At 42.5% G+C, this 21,012-nt stretch overlaps 1 protein-coding gene across 2 annotated transcripts; it reads right to left on the bottom strand.

Moving 5' to 3' along the window:
- Positions 1–13,983: 13,983 nt before the first annotated feature.
- LOC110538457 (forkhead box protein J1-B) lies at positions 13,984–19,058 on the bottom strand. 2 transcript variants are annotated; one of them, XM_021625289.3, is made up of 3 exons: positions 17,831–19,058; positions 17,046–17,630; positions 13,984–16,484 (listed from the first exon to the last, which is right to left on the bottom strand). In XM_021625289.3, the coding sequence occupies exons 2-3, from the start codon at positions 17,616–17,618 to the stop codon at positions 15,660–15,662; spliced, it is 1,398 nt and encodes a 465-aa protein (XP_021480964.3). In that variant the 5' UTR covers positions 17,619–17,630; positions 17,831–19,058; the 3' UTR covers positions 13,984–15,659. The 2 variants fall into 2 exon arrangements, with proteins under 2 accessions (XP_021480964.3, XP_090049499.1); XM_090193373.1 differs by lacking the exon at positions 17,831–19,058 and having other exon boundaries at positions 17,046–17,706.
- Positions 19,059–21,012: the final 1,954 nt, after the last annotated feature.

The following is a 21,012-nucleotide window of genomic DNA, read 5'->3' as shown; positions in this document are numbered from 1 at the left end:
ACTGTGCTAGTTATTTATGGTGATCATTTATGTAGCGCTATGCTAGTTATTTATGGTGATCATTTATGTAGCACTGTGCTAGTTATTTATGGTGATAATTTATGTAGCGCTATGCTAGTTATTTATGGTGATCATTTATGTAGCACTGTGCTAGTTATTTATGGTGATCGTTTATGTAGCGCTATGCTAGTTATTTATGGTGATCATTTATGTAGCACTGTGATAGTTATTTATGGTGATCATTTATGTAGCACTGTGATAGTTATTTATGGTGATCATTTATGTAGCACTGTGATAGTTATTTATGGTGATAATTGATGTGATTTTTATTTTGTGCTGTATGCAGCTAATCCACATGTAGAATATTATATTTTCTTTTTACATTTCTACCAGGGCCATCGGTAAGGTGCAACTTTGTCTGTTAGTTTCTAAATATTGAGATTGCCAGATAAATTGTTAGATGGCAGCATTTCTTCACATAGTGACTGAAATGGACATTAATCCCCAAAACAATCTTCCTTGAGTAGTTTACAGAAAGCTAATGAGATTATGATGAGAAAGCGAAATAATGTCATGTCGTCCATTCCTTATCAGTTATTAGTATAGCCTTTCATTACTTGTCATACTGTTTACATTAAGATGCTATTGTAGACAACTAAGACAACTTTGCCCACGTCAACATGACTTTTGAGATACCCCCCATAGTCTTATCCACACAGGCTTAGCAAAGCCATAATAGCTTTAACACTACTGAATGTGGAGTAACTCGGCTCTGTAGTCCACTATTCTACCAAAAAGCATTGTCGGTAGGATAACTTTAGAAACGGATGGTGAAATCTCTATTTCCAGTCAACAGCTGCGTCTTTCCAAGACAATCACAATGAGAAAATCCCCACTTGTTGGGCTCACTGGATATTAGGCCTAAAGCGTATGCACAGATTGTGTTTTTTTATCACGTGATTTTTTTGGGGGATCCACCTAAAGCTCTTGTCTTCCTAGTCTCACTAGTTTGCTTGAAAAAGAAAGAGGAGAGGAGAGTAGGGTCTCACTGCTGTTGTCAGTAGGGTAATTATCTCAAGGAGCACTCAAACCTCTGAGCTGCAGCTTCTAGCCACTTTAAATGAGAGTTGAGGAGGAAATTATGCTGTGGTGACGTGCAATGGGGGTTTGGGAGGGCATATCAGGTTCTCACCTCCTATATGTTTTCCATGTGACATCATGTCCTTGTTTGTTAGTGTCCAATGTTTTGGATTACACTCAGATACATAAGACTCCATTTTACAAAGTTGTTGACGAATATCATTATATTCCTAAAACCTTTGATAACCTAAAATCATGGATCACTGGATCAGGATGTGACAATACTTTCAACAAATAATGACAGAATAATAAGAGCACTATAATGTAGTGTTACAGAATGGTGTGTGTATGTGTGTGTGTGTGTGTGTGTGTGTGTGTGTGTGTGTGTGTGTGTGTGTGTGTGTGTGTGTGTGTGTGTGTGTGTGTGTGTGTGTGGTGTACACTACCGTTCAAAAGTTTGGGGTCACTTAGAAATGTTTTTGAAAGAAAAGCCATTTTTTTGTCTATTAAAATGACATCAAATTGGTCAGAAAAACACTGTAGACAATGTTGTAAATTACTATTGTAGCTGGAAGCGGCTGATTTTTAATGGAATATCTACATAGGCATACAGCGGTCCATTATCAGCAACCATCACTCCTGTGTTCCAATGGCACGTTGTGTTAGCTAATCCAAGTTTATAATTTCAGAAGGCTAATTGATCATTAGAAAACCATGTTGCAATTATGTTAGCACAGCTGAAAACTATTGTGCTGATTTAAAGAAGCAATAAAACTGGCCTTCTTTAGACTAGTTGAGTATCTGGAGCATCAGCATTTGTGGGTTCAATTACAGGCTGTATGTGTGCACATGTGTGCCTGCATGTGCATCAGTGTGTGTGCAAATGGAATTGGTTCTGGAGCTGTACTGTCAGTGTCAGCTTAATGAGGTTAGTGGGTGAGGTTGGCACAGTGTGCCAGACTGTTTTAATCTGTACCGACCTGCTCAGGCACATCCAGAGGATCACCCATCCTCTGACAGCGTAGTCTCATAACTCTTCTACCCTTCTGTGCTGGGAGATTACACTAGCTGGTTATGAGACTAGTAGCTCTACTTGGCCTAACAAATGACACAGAGACTGGGCTACAGGTCAACAGCAATGGGAAAAGGGAGGATGGGTGGCTGAAATCCATGGGTAAATATGAGTCCTCCTAAATGAAGTTTGGGTTAGGGTTGAGCCAGGGTGTGGACATGAAGCTAGGGTTAAGGAATCCTACATACTGTAGGTTTGGTTTGCTCCTAGCAGAACTTGGCATACTATCATACTCCATAAAGACATTTGCTTGTAAAAAAGGAAAAAAAGGGCATTTTGTCCATCCTGAGTCACCGTAGCAACAACATAGCCAGAAATACTTCCTCAAAATAGTCAGAATTAATCTAAAATAACTCAAGAAATCGGTCATTAATTTTGACGGTTTATGTGACGTGATCTTTGTCAGGCAATTTTACATTTAACTAAGATGTTTGGTGCAGTATTTCTCAAGTGAAAAAATGCATGAAACCTAGTCGTCTCTCGTTGAATGAGAACAAACTCTTCATGTTCCCACTCTTACTAGGAGTAGTACTGTTGACCAATCACAGACTAAGGGGCGTAGACTTTGGCTACCGAACTTCGACTTGCCTCAAGAAATGTTTTTGTGTGCATGAACAGACGAAAAAAACTGCCAAAGACCAGAGAACTAACAAAAAAGATATAATAAATGCACAAACTGTTTTGACTGGGAAGCATACGGTAAACTTTAGAGTTAGAGTTGAGACGGAGTGTGGACATGAAGCTAGGGTTAGAGTTAGGGTTGAGACGGAGTGTGGACATGAAGCTAGGGTTAGAGTTAGGGTTGAGACGGAGTGTGGACATGAAGCTAGGGTTAGAGTTAGGGTTGAGTTTAGGGTTAGTTGATTGTCTTGGGGAGGGACCTGGCCTTGCACTTGCTGACTGACTGACCTTGTAACTTGACGCAGACCATAGCCAAGCCCGGCAAGTGTCCAGTGAGAGACACTCTCCTCTTTGTGCTTAGAGACAGTCATCCAGTGTCCAGGATCCAGTTTGTTGCATAAAAGAAACCACACAATATCATACTTGGACTAATGAAGGGAGGGAATATGAGGGCTTGAAAATACATAATATACAGTGAGTGTAAAAAACATAAAGAACACCTGCTCTTTCCAGGACAGACTGACTAGTTGAATCCAGGATATGATTCCTTATTGATGTCACAAAATCCACTTCAATCAGTGTAGATGAAGGGGAGACGACAGGTTAAAGAAGGATTTTTAACAATTGAGACATGGATTGTGTATGTGTGCTATTCAGATGGTGAATGGGCAAGACAAAATATGTGTCTTTGAACAGGGTATGGTAGTAGGTGCCAGGCCCACAGGTTTGAGTCTGTCTAGAACCGCAATGCTGATGGCTTTTTTATGCTCAATAGTGTCCCGTGTGGATCAAGAATTGTCCACCATCCAAAGGACATCCAACCAATTTGACACAACTGTGGGAAGCATTGGAGTCAACATGGGCCTGTGGAATGCTTTCGACACCATGTAGAGTCCGTGCTCCAACTAATTGAGGCTGTTCTGAGGGCAAAGGGTGCAACTCAATATTAGGAAGGTCTTCTTAATGTTTTGTACACTCAGTGTATACAGATATTATGAGTAAGGACTGAAAAGTGGTGATACAGATCTTTATCAACATTATATGACATTTTGGAGTATCTGCCCACTGGGCGAAAACTGGTTTAATCAACGTTGTTTCCACGTCATTTCAACCCGAAATTCAATGCGATGACGTTGAATCAACGTGGAAAATTGATTGGATTTGAAAAAAGTCAGAGGATGCAGAGGTGAATCATAGCTGAACATTGATCTTACTCTGAGATTGGAGAAACTGGACACAGACTTCAGTTCAATGTCTAGTTTTACATTTGGTTGACATTTTAGCTAACGTGAATTCAATGTGAAATCAACAAAAAAGAGACAGCTTTTCATTGGATTTTGGTTAAAAGTTGGGTGAGAAAAAAAATGAAATCTTACGTTGAAAACTTTTTTCAAATCCAATCAATTTCCCACATTGATTCAACGTCATCACCTTGAATTTAGGGTTGAAATGACGTGGAAACAACGTTGATTAAACCAGTTTTCGCCCAGTGGGCAGATACTCAAAAAAAAATCACATAATGTCGATAAAGATCTGTATCACCCCTTGCACACATGATATGGGCAAAATAATACCAACCGTGACCAATCCATTGACTCAAGAACAATTGCAGCTTATTATTATTGCAGGTGTTTCACTAGTTCCTGTTTGGAATGTATGTGCCTGAACTGTCTAATCAGTAATCAACAGTCAGTCAGAGCATGTACGGGCTTGCTGTGGTAGCAGGTGTGGTTCAGAAGTATAGGTCATTCACATCAACACACAATGGACAGTGAGACAAGTAGTTATTAGTCCTTATCAATGGTGCACAATTATGGGTCTCGGTGGGTTCTTGCCAAACATACTGGTCTACTCAAACATGGCGCCTGTTCTTGGAAGCAGACTGCAGTTCTGATGTGCATCATCGATTCTCAGTGAATGTGTCTGTATGTTATTTATTGACAGCCCATCGTTTACAATGCATTTTGTGAAGTTTTTTTGTTGCAAGGACCATATTTACTCATCTGCCGTTGGTTATACTGCAGTTTCCCCACTAGAGGGCGCCTCGGAGGGTGTAGAATTAAAGTGTTGAGAATTATCTGTACAGGGCTATTCTAGAAATGATACATGCTATATTCACAATATTTAGGGATCATGAAAGAATACAAACTTTGAAGAACAATAGTTCATGTTAAACGGCTTGTCAAGAACTGTCAAGGTTGTTCATGATCCAATCTTTTATTATCAGTTGAAAGGCCACCAGTGTTGACCCAGGGCTGCCTCCACCTCAAGCCCAGACTTGCAATATTGGCGAACAGTGTCCCTTGTCCAAGTAACTATACATTCCAGATCTATCATATTACCCCTCGGATTATTTTTTGGTATATTGCCATTACAAGACAGCACCAAACATTTCACAGTATCCACGTCAGTCCTGGCCTGTCTCTTCTTTCAACAGACACATATTCTGGTGTAAACTATCAAATGGATCTGTACCGTGCAGTATTTCTATATCAACATTAGTATCATGAAGAACTATTTCTTAATTGTTCTACCTTTTTTTTTGTTCACATATGTATTACATGTTGACTATAAAAATCGTCATAGTCTAAAATGAAGGACCGGACATTAAACATCATGTTAAGGACATACAGGGTCATTTTGTAGACAATAGTGACCTTGACCAGACAGGGAGGAGAGGAGGGCTATATAGGCACATTCCTGTTGTCATGGTAAAATGACTTTCAGGAAACTGGACAGCAATAAAGAGATAGTCACATGGAGATGAGAGGAAGCGTATAAGAGACAGACCACACACTAATTCTATTAGCATATTTCAGGGAAGTGGTTGTGTAGGTTTATTGTGTGGTTGATGTGCAGAAGAGGAAGTATAATCGAAGTAAACACACACAGGCTTATATCACCTACCTGCCATCATGAGTACCAGAAGGCCAGTTTTATGGAGACCATCAGCAGGGGGCACTGTGAAACCTGCATGACCCGGCAATGTCTCAATCAGTCCCTCTTGTACATTATTAGTCTAACACAGGTGCATAACAAATAGCTTCAGTTACTCTAGGGCCAATATAACTTTGAAGCAGAAAAGCAAGATCTTATTGATAGTACTGTTCGTTGATTATGATCTGACATGGGGCTCGACATTCTTGTTTCAGTGTTCTCCTTTTTGTCCATTCCAATTCTGTACACAGATTCAGTCATATCCAAGTAAACACGTTACAGATGGATGGACCCAAATCATTTTTTGTCTGTTCTCCAAAAAGCCAACCCACCATCTCTATACTTATTTCATGATTTATTATTAGCCTGACTGTCTTTATTGTTACCCACATGTTTAACCTCCAAATAAGTGCACACATTCTCCTCTTCAAATAGCCAGTTGGTGTTCATATGAGCTGTTAACTTGAGCTTGCGGTTGACCAATGGGAGGTTAGCATGGTCCTTTTGGAATGCCACCCCCTGCTGAGCCCACTGTGTCTGATGTTGGGAGGGAGGGAGGGAGGGAGGGAGGGAGGGAGGGAGGGAGGGAGGGAGGGAGGGAGGGAGGGAGGGAGGGAGAGAGAGAGAGGGGGAGAGAAAGAGAGAGAGGGAGAGAGAGAGGGAGAGAGAGAGAGAGAGGAAATACTGCTGTAACCTTAGATGGCCTAACACGGGGTAGTCCTATTCCCAAAGGTTACAGCAGTGTTTGGTCTCTCTCTCTCCTCCTGACAGAAGCTGGTGCGTGTCCCTGTGGTCCAGGATAATTGGTTCTGTGACATAAAAAAGGGAGGCATCTTGAGTGTGGACAGGTCCTGACCCTAATGCCAGAGCAAGCCCCCATGATTACCACTGCACAAAGACCCCTCTCTCAGCCATGGGATGGACAGATTCAAATGCTAAAGAGTTGCTCAATTAAGTATTCATATGATCAGAAAAGGGGTATTGAACAATACCCCAGAAACAATGCTCTGAATGACGCGGAGGTCTGCATTCTCATCAAGTATCCAAGCCCCATAATTAGGATTGGCCTAGGACATGTTTTTTAGTAAGTGCACTGAATCATTTGGCCAAATTGTGTGCTTGATTGTGTAGTGTAATATATGCCCTTGTGACTGTGTCTTCTAGAGAGCTCTAGAAGACAATATCAAAATGTCAAAAATAAAAGTCTGTTGGAATAAGGCATTCATACTAGGATTTATACATACTTTCACCAAGCACTACTACTTCAAAATTACTTTGCCAATCTGTGGTGATGAGGGAGATCTTGGCTGATGTAAATGTGCTTGTTACATCACCAATATTTGTACACAATGTTCTTCACCCTGTCTATTTAGGTCAGAATGGTCTCCAGGTATCTCTCCCTCTCTTTCCCATTGTTACCATCTAGTACAGCATTAACGAGAGCCACAAGTTATCCCATCTCTCCCTCTGCTCTCTCATTTAAGCAGCTGCCTAATGAGCTCTGGCCCCTAGGGACTCCCAGGGTCTCCCGGTACCTGATACCCCTTCCTGAGATACCAACCATGCTCCTACCCACAATGTAGCTTCTTCTCTCTGAGGTCTCACGTCGTCGTCTGGTTTTAGATGAAAAAAAGCCTTCTGACTCTAATATTTGACAGTGCGGTAATTCGTCAAGAGTGATCAATGATAGCTTTTTATAACATTGCTGTCCAACAGGACAAGGTGTATATTCATTTTTCTGTTTTTCTGTGAAAATTGACATTTGTCTGATTAATGCACTTTAACACTTGCAATATGCCTGCTTTCATCAGGTATTAAGTATGACGACGGCTTACTGTGTGTCCTCTGCTTGTGTGTATGTGCACGATGACGGCCCATAATGGGTCTGCCGCCATAGACCTATGCCTCTCAAAGCAGGGAAGGAGAAAACCCAGGAGAAGGACTGTGTTCCACTGTTGATCCAGCATGAATATTTAAAGTAGCGCTGATGGAGAGGACCCTTCTCTCTCCTGGAGGAACTGAGGCTTCTGGGAGCTGCACACACAGCACGCACTTCCCTGCTGTGCCTCTTGGCCAATCACAATAGGCAGGCAGGTGTACTGCATGTTAGATCCACAGTCTGCCGGGGACAGGTGTAGTCCCAGCTACAGTAATTACATTGCTTTTAATGAATCCCACCGATCTCTTCTGCAAGAGAGGCCGGTGGCCTAACATCTTGATCAATGGTGTTACGGACTGGTGTTTTGTGGCTTTTTACATCTTTTGTTTGCCTCTATCATTTCTGCAATGTATTAAAATCTGCGTGATTGTACATTTAGAATGTTGTTCTTAGTGGTTGAGAAGTGTTCCACGATATGAGCATTGTTATTCAGTATATATACAGTATAGTCTGGTTAATAATGTTTTGTGAATGCCAGTTACATAAAACCTTTTCAAAAGCAGAATAGTCCTTCCAGGAAGTAATTTTAATCTTTTAACGAGGTCTGCTTTTACTGGCTGATTCATGGTAGGCACTTGTTCTTTTGATTGGTCAAATTGACTACTGATTGTTAGTCTGATTAGTAAAAGAGAGAGATTATTGTGTTGAGTATAATGATGTCCTAAGAGGAGAGCAGGTGAGAGAGACTCTGCTCCCATCACATCTACCTCCAGCATACATACACACATCCCTCCATCCATACAGCTGATTAGGGAGGTCCCAGTGCAGTCACCCGGTCCCAGGCATTGGGAAGGAAGGTGTAGTGTTACCCTGTATTAACCAGTTAGCTGGCCCAGGGAGCCAGATGCCAGGCTTCATAAAGCAGGGAGCAGCTAATCAAATAAGACTCTCTTCAAGACCCAGACAATGCCTGCAATGTCAACCCACCTTCTTATTCATCAGGGGAGGTGAGAGAAATAGAAAAGAGGACGGAGCATCTGCCCTTACACACACACACACACACACACACACACACACACACACACACACACACAAACACACACACACACACACACACACACACACACACACACACACACACACACACACACACACACACACATACACACAGCACACAACTCAAATGAACACATGCATTTATTGCAATGATGTGGCAGAAAATACTTTCTTATAACAATCGAGAGATTTGCAAGAGTTAGTTCCTGAGTGGCGCAGCGGTCTAAGGCACTGCATCTCAGTGCTAGAGGCGTCACTACAGACACCCTGGTTCGAATCCAGGCTGTATCACAACCGGCTGTGACTGGGAGTCCCATAGGGCGGCGCACAATTGGCTCAGCGTCATCCGGGTTTGGCCGGGGTAGGCCGTCATTGAAAATAAGATTTTGTTCTTAACTGACTAGCCAAGTTAAATAAAGGTTCAATAGCAGTAGATAATAATTATTCAACATGCTGTGTTACAGGGCATTCCCTTCTTTCCTCAGTCTGGTCTGGAATGGAGGCTGTTGTTTGGTATTCATTATTGATGATAATCCACATTCCCCATAGGGATAGAGCAGACCCACAGCAGGTGGAGGCTGGTGTAGAGGTGGGGCACTTAACCCTAATTGCTCCTGTAAGTCGCTCTGGATAAGAGCATCTGCTAAATTACTAAAATGTGACATAAATGATGATGACTAAGGATCACCTGATGAGAGGTTCTCAAACAGACGTGAACAGAGGTTCGCAAACAGCAGTGAAGATGTTTCACCCCCAGCCTGTCACCTCAGGATTCTCTGACATGATGCTGCTCTAATTGGACCCCTCTTTTGTTTTGACATCAATGGTCAGATATCCTGCTGATGCACTGAGATTGGGAGATGTTCAGACTGGACTATCTATAGGGCCAAGGATGAGACCAAATCTAGTCAGACCAAATCTAAAGGACACAATCCTTTCACCCCCTTTCTCAGAGGGGCCCAAGTTAATTACAGCCTCAACAGGAGAACTAGCTGACAGATCTGTGACCTCTGACCTTTACCCTGCTGCCCATCAAAGCCAGAGGGAACACTGCATGACCCCAGCTTTGTGTTGGTGTATACACAGAGAGATCTAGAACATAGCTATATTAAAAATGGCAGTAAACCCATGCTGTGGTTTTATTTTCTGTCCGGAGTCCTCAGGGGTGAGACATGCTCCCGCTACCGTTTCATATAAGGAATCAACTGCTTTCTGAACTTGTGAACCACCACTGCAGGACACCACAGAGGCACTTCCATGTTCCTGGGTGAATAATAGAACAGGAATGCCACTTCCGATAATTCTTTACCACAACAGATTGGATTATCACTCATTGGGCCTATTTAGTTCCCCTCACAATAAAGAGATGCTGTTTGGGAATTAAGTGGTTTATTCATGGGGGTTATCATTCCAGCATTCCGAGTCCATTCCTTGTATTGTTCCTTTCACACACATGCATCCTTCTACCTTCTCCCTAAATGTACTTGAAAAGTTTAAACCTGCCTCTGTTTTCATTACACTCACGATTTGAGGGAAGAAAAAATCATTACTATAGTATATACTACAGTTTTCTTTTTACTACAATATTTATACTATAGTTAACTGTAAATACCATATAATTCACTGTAGTGCTTTTGCACAAAACACTACAGTGAATACTACAGTAAAGTCGTCAAAATACTTCAGTGAATACTATAGTATTTATACCATAGTATGGACAAAGACAGAACAGCATGTTTTAGAAACTATGCGGTATAGATTCAGTAAAGAGGTCAATGGAACTCGACCAAAACAATGGAAATGCCATGTAAACGCGTAGCGGAAAGATGCCATGGGGGAAAGCCTGAATCTCCTCATTGCCCCCCAGCAAAATTAGCCTACATTTAGTCCATTGTTTATACATGTATGTGTATTTCACACTATATTGAGGTAAAAATTGGCGTATCATTTTTGTATGGATGTCAACCCCAATATATGTTCATCTTATCGTCATCAATCAACTGCATTACAGTTCAAAACAACTTTGACTACCAGCATCGATTTCTGTATTCTAGCTATGATACCAGCTTATACTTATGGGAGTTAGCATTTAGCAGTCACTTCTTCTAAACCTGAACAGGGACAACTTCTAATTTTATGCAGTGAAAACAGTCAAATATATCAAAATCGGACTTTAGGAACCACATCAAATCAAATTGTATTGGTCACATACATATATTTGGCAGATGTTATTGCGGGTGTAGCGAAATGCTTCTGGGTCTCTTACAATGCATCAATCATGACGGGTTTGATGAATATCCACTTTAAAAAATAAAAAAAAATGGGTTTAACTTGCCCCAATCCAGCTTCCTTCTATCCCTCACGGTCTGCGTTCCATTGACCTCCTAACACCATCTATACTACAGTATTTTCTCATGTGGGAGACCGCATACATTCATAGAGGAAGTTAATGAAAGACCATTGGATATTAAACCATTATTCCCAACCATGAAAAATACAATTTCCTTGAGTTCCTGTGAAGATTCCAGTCACAAACAGTAGGCAACTTGGTCTGCAACCTGGTCGTTCAAACAGCATGGTAAAAACTAATACTGTTTGTTTTCTATGTTTAGATTGTCTTTCTTTCTGGGGGATGTCATTGATCAGTCAACCCAAGTCTGAATTGGGAATGGACCGTGGAAATGAAATGACCATGTGAGAAAATTAGATATGTCTGTTTAACCCCTCATGTGACAGATAGAGAGACAGTCATCCCACTTGATAAAAATTGATCTCTTTTGTGTGACTGAATATCAACCATGACAGTTGGTCTCCCAAAAGATTGTTCAGTAAAGCCGAGAATGTAAAAGTTGGAACCTGTCAGGTTTCTCCTATCATAATGTATACAATAGTGATAATTGAAGACATATCTATAACCATGCTCAAGAGTATAGAAATATATTTAGAATTATGTTTTAAACTCAGCAGAGCTGTGCATTAAGACAGAGGTTTACTTGACTAATGCAAGGCACTACGCAGTCAGATGCAGGTCCTCATCCCCTTTTCTGCTCTGGCTTCACACATCTGAAGGAGATGGATCCCCAGCCGTCTCTCCACCACACAAAGACTTCCACTTGGTTTGGATGAAGATGCAGGGAACAATGAGAAGCAATCATTCTCAGAGTGAATGGACTCTGGGGATTGGGGACCATGTGTTTAATGATAGGTTTGTCAGGTCGGGACTGTTTGCACAGATGTAATAGAAACGTACACACAACAAGCCAATGGAGCTTTCAGGCCATCCCCACTCTGTGTTGTGCTTTCTACTGTATATCACTGGAAAGACTAATATAAACCAAACTGATTTGTTTTGTTCATGTATTGTGTACGTGCGTGAACCCATCAGTATCTGTTCACCCTTTGTTTCAGCTCCTCCTTGGCTGTCCTGTGCCTCCCAGCAGTCAGCTCCTCCTTGGCTGTCCTGTGCCCCCCCAGCAGTCAGCTCCTCCTTGGCTGTCCTGTGCCCCCCCAGCAGTCAGCTCCTCCTTGGCTGTCCTGTGCCCCCCCAGCAGTCAGCTCCTCCTTGGCTGTCCTGTGCCCCCCCAGCAGTCAGCTCCTGTAATCAGCAGTACCAGGAGGACATAAAGCAGACAGGGTCAGGGTGAATTGACCGCCCTGCTTGTTCACCCTGACAGATCTGCATGTTGGGCCGACAGTGTGCCACAGTTCCTTGTTTGAATAGAGCCCCATGGTTCTGCCTGCTGGGAGATAAGTCTATCAGGGCAGCTCAGGAGGGTTGGCTTCGACACCAGACAAGAAGTTTGTCCAGGGGGGAATGTTAGATTTGAGCTCACCACCCAGCTGTACCTTCTATTAGATTGTCTAGAAAGTAAGCTGTCGTAAGGCCCACAAGGTGTGGTGTGGTTCAGTTTGAGTTTAAGTGATGTGCAGATTGGCCATAGACCTCAGGATGACCTAACCTACCTACACATCCAACTGGTTTATGTTTACTCAGAATTGCATAATAACACAATGGCCCCTGCATGCCCAGACCTGCTCCACCACCTCCACCTGACCTGACTCTTCCTTAACACCTGCCTCTGGGCTGCTCATGTTCAGGGTGACGATTACAAAAACATTAGACTTACACAGACAGACCAAGTTGCACTGTGGTTATTAGTCCAGTGGGTCTGGCCATCTTGTAAAGCTTCGACAAGCTCAGACTTGCCTGAGGGAAATATCTACTTTTTTCTGTTATGAAAGACAAAGAGGTTATCTTCATTATAACATGGGGCAAGAGAAGGAGGGAAGTGTTCAGAACGGGACACACACACACACACACACACACACACACACACACACACACACACACACACACACACACACACACACACACACACACACACACACACACACACACACACACACACACACACACACACACACACACACACACACACACACACACACACACACACACACACACACACACACACACACACACACACACAATTATTTTTATCCTGGAAGAATTTCTCCACCATGAGTGAAATTGAATGAGCGCTGCTACAATACCTCGTCACACTCTATCGCTAATGGATCCTCTGGAAATGGAATTTGGATTTGTTGGGAAAGGCTGATAAATAAACAACTCCTCGAGGGAACTGAAAGAAACGTTTCATCTTGCAGAGATGGAAGTGTGTTCATCTGCCCTGCTGAGTGAAGTGCTTTGTTTTGTACCATCCATTTCAGAATGCACTGAGGGACCTGGGCTTAGGCAGGCTGGTCCTCATAAGACAAACTTTCAGTGGTGGATGGTGAGAGGGTGTAGGTAGGGGATAAAGATAGGACAGTTCATTCCTGGTAGAGTAGAAGAGTTGCAAATGTACTTGTCCTATCTGTCTGTCTACTACATACATTAACAATAGATAATACAGTATAGTTAAGCAATAAGGCACGAGGGGGTGTGGTATATGGCCAATATACCACGGCTAAGGGCTGTTCTTATGCGTGACATAAGTGGAGTGTCTGGATACAGGATATATTGGCCATATACCACAACCCCCGAGTTGCCTTATTGCTATTATAAACTGGTTACCAACATAATTAGAGCAGCAAAAATAAAAAAAATGGTCCTACCTGTGGTATACGGCCTGATATACTAGCGCTGTCAGCCAATCAGCATTCAGGGCTCGAACCACCCAGTTTATAATGAGATTTAACGGGTGGGTCTAATCCTGAATGCTGATTGGTTAAAACCTATTCCAGCTGGTGTCTATTCCACAAGTTAACACCTATTTACTTTGTTCCATCTTTTTCCTATCCCTAGGAAGATCATAGAAACTACATCGCAAAAGCATTTATTTTTAAGTCCACTATCTTTATTTAATGAATGCATTATTTACAGCCTTTTATTTAATCATTCAATAATTAATCACCCCATTCATCACATGCACATTTAGATAAACTTACTGCCAAAGAAATGACCATCTATGCTGAAAAAGTTATTCAGTATTTTCATATTTTAACTGTATTACTTGAATCATACATAAAACATCATGTACATAACATACCCTTACAACCATGGCTATACTAATGTTAGGTAATCCTGAGCCTTTTTAGAATATCTACTAATGGAAAGAATATTAAAAAATCATCAAGTTTTACAGTTGAAGACTTTCAGAGCATAATGCAGCCGGTTGGACAGCTAGAAAACTGTCACGGCACAACTCTCTCTTGCATTATGTCTGATCTGATTGCCCACAAAATACTGATTATGAAATTATATTATATTAATATGTGAAGAGTTCCAAAACACTATACACACACATTTTTCACATTTGTTTTTTCATCAGAAATTATTGCTTATCCTTCATGTGTGTGTAAAATATCAAATGTCCACTTGTCTAATGTCCATTGCTCATGTTTCTTGGCCCAAGCAAGTTGGTTCTTATTGGTGTCCTTTAGTAGTGGTTTCTTTGCAGCAATTCGTGCATGAAGGCCTGATTCACACAGTCTCCTCTGAACAGTTGATGTTGAGATGTGTCTGTTACTTGAACTCTGTGAAGCATTTATTTGGGCTGCAATTTCTGAGGCCGGTAACTCTAATGAACTTATCCTCTGCAGCAGAGGTAACTCTGGGTCTTCCATTCCTGTGGTGGTCCTCATGCGAGCCAGTTTCATCATAGCGCTTGAGGGTTTTTGCAACTGCACTTGAAGAAACTTTCAAAGTTCTTGACATTTTCCAGATTGACTGATGTTCATGTCTTAAAGTAATGATGGACTGTCATTTCTCTTTGCTTATTTGAGCTGTTCTTGCCATAATATGGACTTGGTCTTTTATCAAATCTTCTGTATACCCTTACCTTATCACAACACAACTGATTGGCTCAAATGCATTAAGAAGGAAAGAAATTCCACAAATTCACTTTTAAGAAGGCACGCCTGTTAATTGAAATGCATTCCAGGTGACTACCTCATGAAGCTGGTTGAGAGAATGCAAAGAGTGTGCAAATCTGTCATCAAGGCAAAGGGTGGCTATTTGAAGAATTTAAAATGTAAAATATGTTTAGATTTGTTTAACACTTTTTTGGTTACTACATGATTCCATATGTGTGATTTCATAGTTTTGATGTCTTTACTATTATTCTACAGTGTAGAAAATAGCAAAAAAATTAAGAAAAACCTTTGAATGAGTAGATGTTCTAAAACTTTTGACCGGTGTATAGATTTTAGTGTATAGATTTTTGGAATGAAGTGGTTGCTAATTAGGATCGATTTATTTAGTTCTATAACAGACATTCAATGCTACATTAAAAACAGCATGTTTATTTCATAGATGCAAACAATCAAAAAGCAAATAGAAATGCACATAAAAAACACTGTAAATCTGACTCAGATTAAAAAATAAATAAATTAAAGTATGTTTCTCTGAATGAATCCATGATGCTAATGTAGCAAAACAGTAGTCTATAGGTCCTCTGGCCTCCTGCTGGACTGCGTGTTCAGTATTGGGGCTGGTGCTGGGTGAGGGTGTCACATATAAGACTCTGCTGTCCCCCATGGCTGCATCTCAGTGAAGAAGCCTTCACAGAAGCTGAGACTATGGTCCAGGGTGATAGGCACTGCCTGCACCTCCTCTTTCAGCTCCTCCCAGGGGTGCCTCTGCTGCTCATCAGGGAACAGTGTCGGCTCCTCAAAGTGCTGTGGGAGTGGCTGCTGCAGCCCAGTCAGGTTGAGGTGCTGCTGGATCTCCTCCATGCTGTAGCAGCCCATGGTGGTCACCTCCATGTACCTGCAGGCCTGCTGGTGGTCCCGGTCAGCCCCTCCGCTGCACCACCTCCCCAGGTGCCAGGCCCGGCCATGATCCTGCTGGGAGAGCTCCACCTTACACCCCAGGGAGTTCAGAGCTAGGTTAATGTCTAGATCCTCAAAGTTATTGCTGCTCCCATTGAGAACATCGTCAAACACCATGGCCCAGTCTAGTTCACCCTTCAGTGCCTCTGGTTCCATGAGATCCGGTGTCAACAGTGGTGACTTATGGACTGTCTCCCACTTTGTGCCACTAAGTTTGCGTCTGTTCCCAGCACCTGCTCCTCTGTGGGACACTGTGTAGTGGGCCTGTTGAAAATGCTGGTGGTACTCCTGGGTTTTCCGGTTACGGGATGATCCTTGGGTTTTGCTGTGTCTCTGGGCGTTGAAATGGATGGCTGACATCCGCCTGCGCTTGAAGACTCCATTGACAAACATGTCCGCGTACTGAGGGTCAATCTGCCAGAATCCCCCTTTTCCTGGTTCATTCTTCTGCCTGGGAACCTTCATGAAGCACTTGTTGAGTGACAGGTTATGACGGATAGAGTTCTGAGGAGAGAATAGAATGGGGGTTCATGAAAAGACGAGCTAACTGATAGTAGTCTTACTAAAGATGCTCTGTCATTTGTTGCTGGATCGTCATAATGTCACACCTAACGATGTGTATATATAAATCATTGGTTATAACATGTCAAATGTGCATCGTCAGGACAAGGTAATAACAATTTAAGTTCGTTATACTCCTGAATCATATAGTCCCCATCACAGAGATTCCAAGAAAATCAAACAACGTCAATCATTTAAACGTGTCTAATAAAACGACACGTTTGAATGGTCAGCGAGAGTTGCGCCTTTTCCTGTCCGATGATGTCTACTCATCTTCTACTTATTTCCCCCAAAACATCAAACAAGAAATAACCCACGGTTACGTCAATGATGAACAAATATAACCACGATAGGCCTAGAACTTATTTTCCATACAACATCAAAATAAATACTGTATCTCTGAGGGATTAGTTGCATGCAATCGCCCACCCGTCTCTCTCCCCCCATGTTGTGTACCTCTCTCAGGTTTGATCAATAATGTAGAAGACAGACTGAGTCACTAACCTGCCAGCTGGTCTCAGCGTGTCTGTAGTAGCAGAAGTTCTCTGTGATCCAGTTATAGATAGCAGACAGTGTGATCTTGTTCTTCTTGCCAGCCTGCATGGCTCTGCAGATCAGTGTGGCGTAGGAGTAGGGAGGCTTCACCTCGTGGTTGGTCTTGAAGTCTACCTCCTCCAGGGACTTGGCTGGCACAGTGATCTGGTGGTGGTTGTTGGTCACTGTCGGGTGAAGTGAGTAGTAACTAGTCCTGTTGGCTGAGGCACTGGAGGTGATGGGGCTGCCTGCACTCTGAGGCATGCCGGAGGCTGCAGTGTCCCCAGCAGGTGGACTGGAGGGGGAGTCGGAGCCCTGAGGGTGCAGGTGGCTGGGCTGAGGCAGCTGGTACGGCTGGCAAGTGGAGCCCGGTAGGCTTTCTAGACTCGCACTGACTATGGTGAAGTCCTGGAGCCATTGGAGGCTGGTAAGACTGTCATCCAGGTGCACTGAACCATTCTCATTGTCTTGGTCTTCTGGGTGAAGCTTCATCCATTTCTCCTTGAATCTGGTGGCAATCTCCTGACTTGGTAGTACTGGCATTGTAAAGTGACCCTGTTAATAAATTCCCACAAAAGATTACTGTATTACATTTCTTGCTGGCTGTCATTCCTGTGAATCCTTTACATATTGGTGTGATCTCACTCAGCTGACTTTAAATTTACATTGTGAAATACTGCATTATAAACTCATAAAAATAAAAGAACAGTGGCCATTCATTCATAAAGAAGTATTAGCAAAAGCAGTACAATTACCTTGGTCTTGGTGTACTCCGCAGTACAACTTGAGTGATCAGCTCCACTGTTCTCATATGGTACCCAAACCTCTTACACGTTATTGCGATGTCTGTACAGATGGCTTTGTGAGGTACTGCTATCTAAACATGTAAACCCAAGACTTCATTTGCAAAAGTAGCCTTCATTCAGATCCTGTCGATGTGTGATAATAATCCCATAACGGCGGAGAGACAGACCCGAACATACTGAGGGAAAGACAGAAAAGACCGCCTTGAGTTTTAATAGCCCTAAACAAATTGCAGGTCGCTGATTGGCTCCGTGGTTTACAGGTTTCACCTTTGTTTCTACGGCTCACTGTATGAGTGCATACATAGGAAAAATGTGTTATTAAATCAGTTAAAACAGAATGTAATTGCACTTAATATTCTACGTAATATTTTTTACCTAATTAATCAGAAATAAATTGGCTTCTGACTGTCATTGAATACGTTGTGCATTTATGAATTGTAAGAAGGATGAGTTTTGATTTAAAAACGAAAGTGCCGTTTTGTTACTAAGGCTCTTCTTTAGGCTATTGGACAGTTAATGATACATATTATTTAAACGGTATCCTGAATAATTGCAGATAATGAATACATCCTTAGTTAATTGTAAAACAGCCACCTTTGGAGTTAAATGTTTTACAACTGTGATGTGACTTTACCTACACATGGTCGATACTTGAATTTACTTTTGATTAATTCCTCGTTTTATAGACATTGAATACATACATGTTACAGTTAATGAGATTGTGTGTAGTAGACAATGCGAACATACTGGCTCTGTGATGAAATTGGGTAATTCTGGTTTTGACATGATGTATTAGCGACATCTACTGGTTATTGTCGACGTTAGGTTCTCGTATTTGCTATACCCATTATTTAATCAGTAGGTATACACAGCTGACAGGGATACTACGATTCCGTTAAAATGAATATCATCATTGTAGAAAACTCCATCACAGTCACTCTTTCTCTGATCCTGGGAGTCTGGGACACAGGCTCACAAACTCTGTCTATCTAACTCAGGGTGTAATGGGTCAGCGGTCAAACGACCTCCACTCAACACTGTCAAACGCTCCCTGAAACACTTCAGCGAGCAGGCCTTTCTAATCGACCTGGCCGGGGTATCCTGGAAGGATATTGATCTCATCCCGTCAGTAGAGGATGCCTGTTTTGTTTTTTTTAAATGCCTTCCTCACCATCTTAAATAAGCATGCCCCATTCAAGAAATTTAGAACCAGTAACAGATATAGCCCTTGGTTCTCTCCAGACCTGACTGCCCTTAACCAACACAAAAACATCCTATGGCGTTCTGCATTAGCATCGAACAGCCCCTGTGATATGCAACTTTTCAGGGAAGCTAGAAACCAATATACACAGGCAGTTAGAAAAGCCAAGGCTAGCTTTTTCAAGCAGAAATTTGCTTCCTGCAACACAAACTCAAAAAAGTTCTGGGACACTGTAAAGTCCATGGAGAATAAGAACACCTCCTCCCAGCTGCCCACTGCACTGAAGATAGGAAACACTGTCACCACCGATAAATCCACTATAATTGAGAATTGAAATAAGCATTTTTCTACGGCTGGCCATGCTTTCCACCTGGCTACCCCTACCCCGGTCAACAGCACTGCACCCCCCACAGCAACTCGCCCAAGACTTCCACATTTCTCCTTCTCCCAAATCCAGTTAGCTGTTGTTCTGAAAGAGCTGCAAAATCTGGACCCCTACAAATCAGCCGGGCTAGACCATCTGGACCCTTCCTTTCTAAAATTATCTGCCGAAATTGTTGCCACCCCTATTACTAGCCTGTTCAACCTCTCTTTCGTGCCATATGAGATTCCCAAGAATTGGAAAGCAGCTGCGGTCATCCCCCTCTTCAAACGGGGGGACACTCTTGACTCAAACTTCTACAGGCCTATATCTATCCTACCCTGCCTTGCTAAGGTCTTCGAAAGCCAAGTCAACAAACAGATTACCGACCATTTCGAATCCCACCATACCTTCTCCGCTATGCAATCTGGTTTCAGAGCTGGTCATGGGTGCACCTCAGCCACGCTCAAGGTCCTAAACTATATCTTAACCGCCATCGATAAGAAACAATACTGTGCAACCGTATTCATTGACCTGGCTAAGGCTTTTGACTCTGTCAATCTCCACATACTCATCGGCAGACTCAACAGCCTTGGTTTCTCAAATGATTGCCTCGCCTGGTTCACCAACTACTTCTCTGATAGAGTTCAGTGTGTCAAATCGGAGGGGCTGTTGTCCGGGCCTCTGGCAGTCTCTATGGGGGTGCCACAGGGTTCAATTATTGGACTGACTCTCTTCTCTGTATACATCAATGATGTCGCTTGCTGCTGGTGAGTCTCTGATCCACCTCTACGCAGACAACACCATTCTGTATACTTCTGGCCCTTCTTTGGACTCTGTGTTAACAAACCTCCAGACAAGCTTCAATGCCATAAAACACTCCTTCCTTGGCCTCCAAATGCTCTTAAATGCTAGTAAAACTAAATGCATGCTTTTCAACCGATCGCTGCCCGCACCCGCCCGCCTGACTAGCATCACTACTCTGGATGGTTCTGACTTAGAATATGTGGACAACTACAAATACCTAGGTGTCTGGTTAGACTGTAACCTCTCCTTCCAGACTCACATTAAGCATCTCCAATCCCAAATGAAATCTAGAATTGGCTTCCTATTTCGCAAGCAAGACTCCTTCACCCATGCTGATAAACATAACCTCGTAAAACGGACTATCCTACCGATCCTTGCCTTCGGCGATGTCATTTACAAAATAGCTACCAACACTCTACTCAGCAAATTAGATGTAGTCTATCACAGTGCCATCCATTTTGTCACCAAAGCCCCATATACTACCCACCACTGCGACCTGTATGCTCTCGTTGACTGGACCTCGCTTCATATTTGTCGCCAAACCCACTGGCTCCAGGTCATCTATAAGTCTTTGCTAGGTAAAGCCCCGCCTTATCTCAGCTCACTGGTCACCATAGCAACACCCACCCGTAGCACGTGCTAAAGCAGGTATATTTCACTGGTCATCCCCAAAGCCAACACTTCCTTTGGTCGCCTTTCCTTACAATTCTCTGCAGCACATGACTGGAACGAATTGCAAAAATCACTGAAGCTGGAGACTTA

Source organism: Oncorhynchus mykiss, chromosome 12, assembly GCF_057628025.1.
Source record: "Oncorhynchus mykiss isolate SJ-2025 chromosome 12, ASM5762802v1, whole genome shotgun sequence".
NCBI classification, from domain to species: Eukaryota; Metazoa; Chordata; class Actinopteri; order Salmoniformes; family Salmonidae; genus Oncorhynchus; species Oncorhynchus mykiss.
The sequence above is the reverse complement of the archived record's forward strand: the minus strand, read 5'-3'. Positions and strand labels throughout refer to the sequence as shown.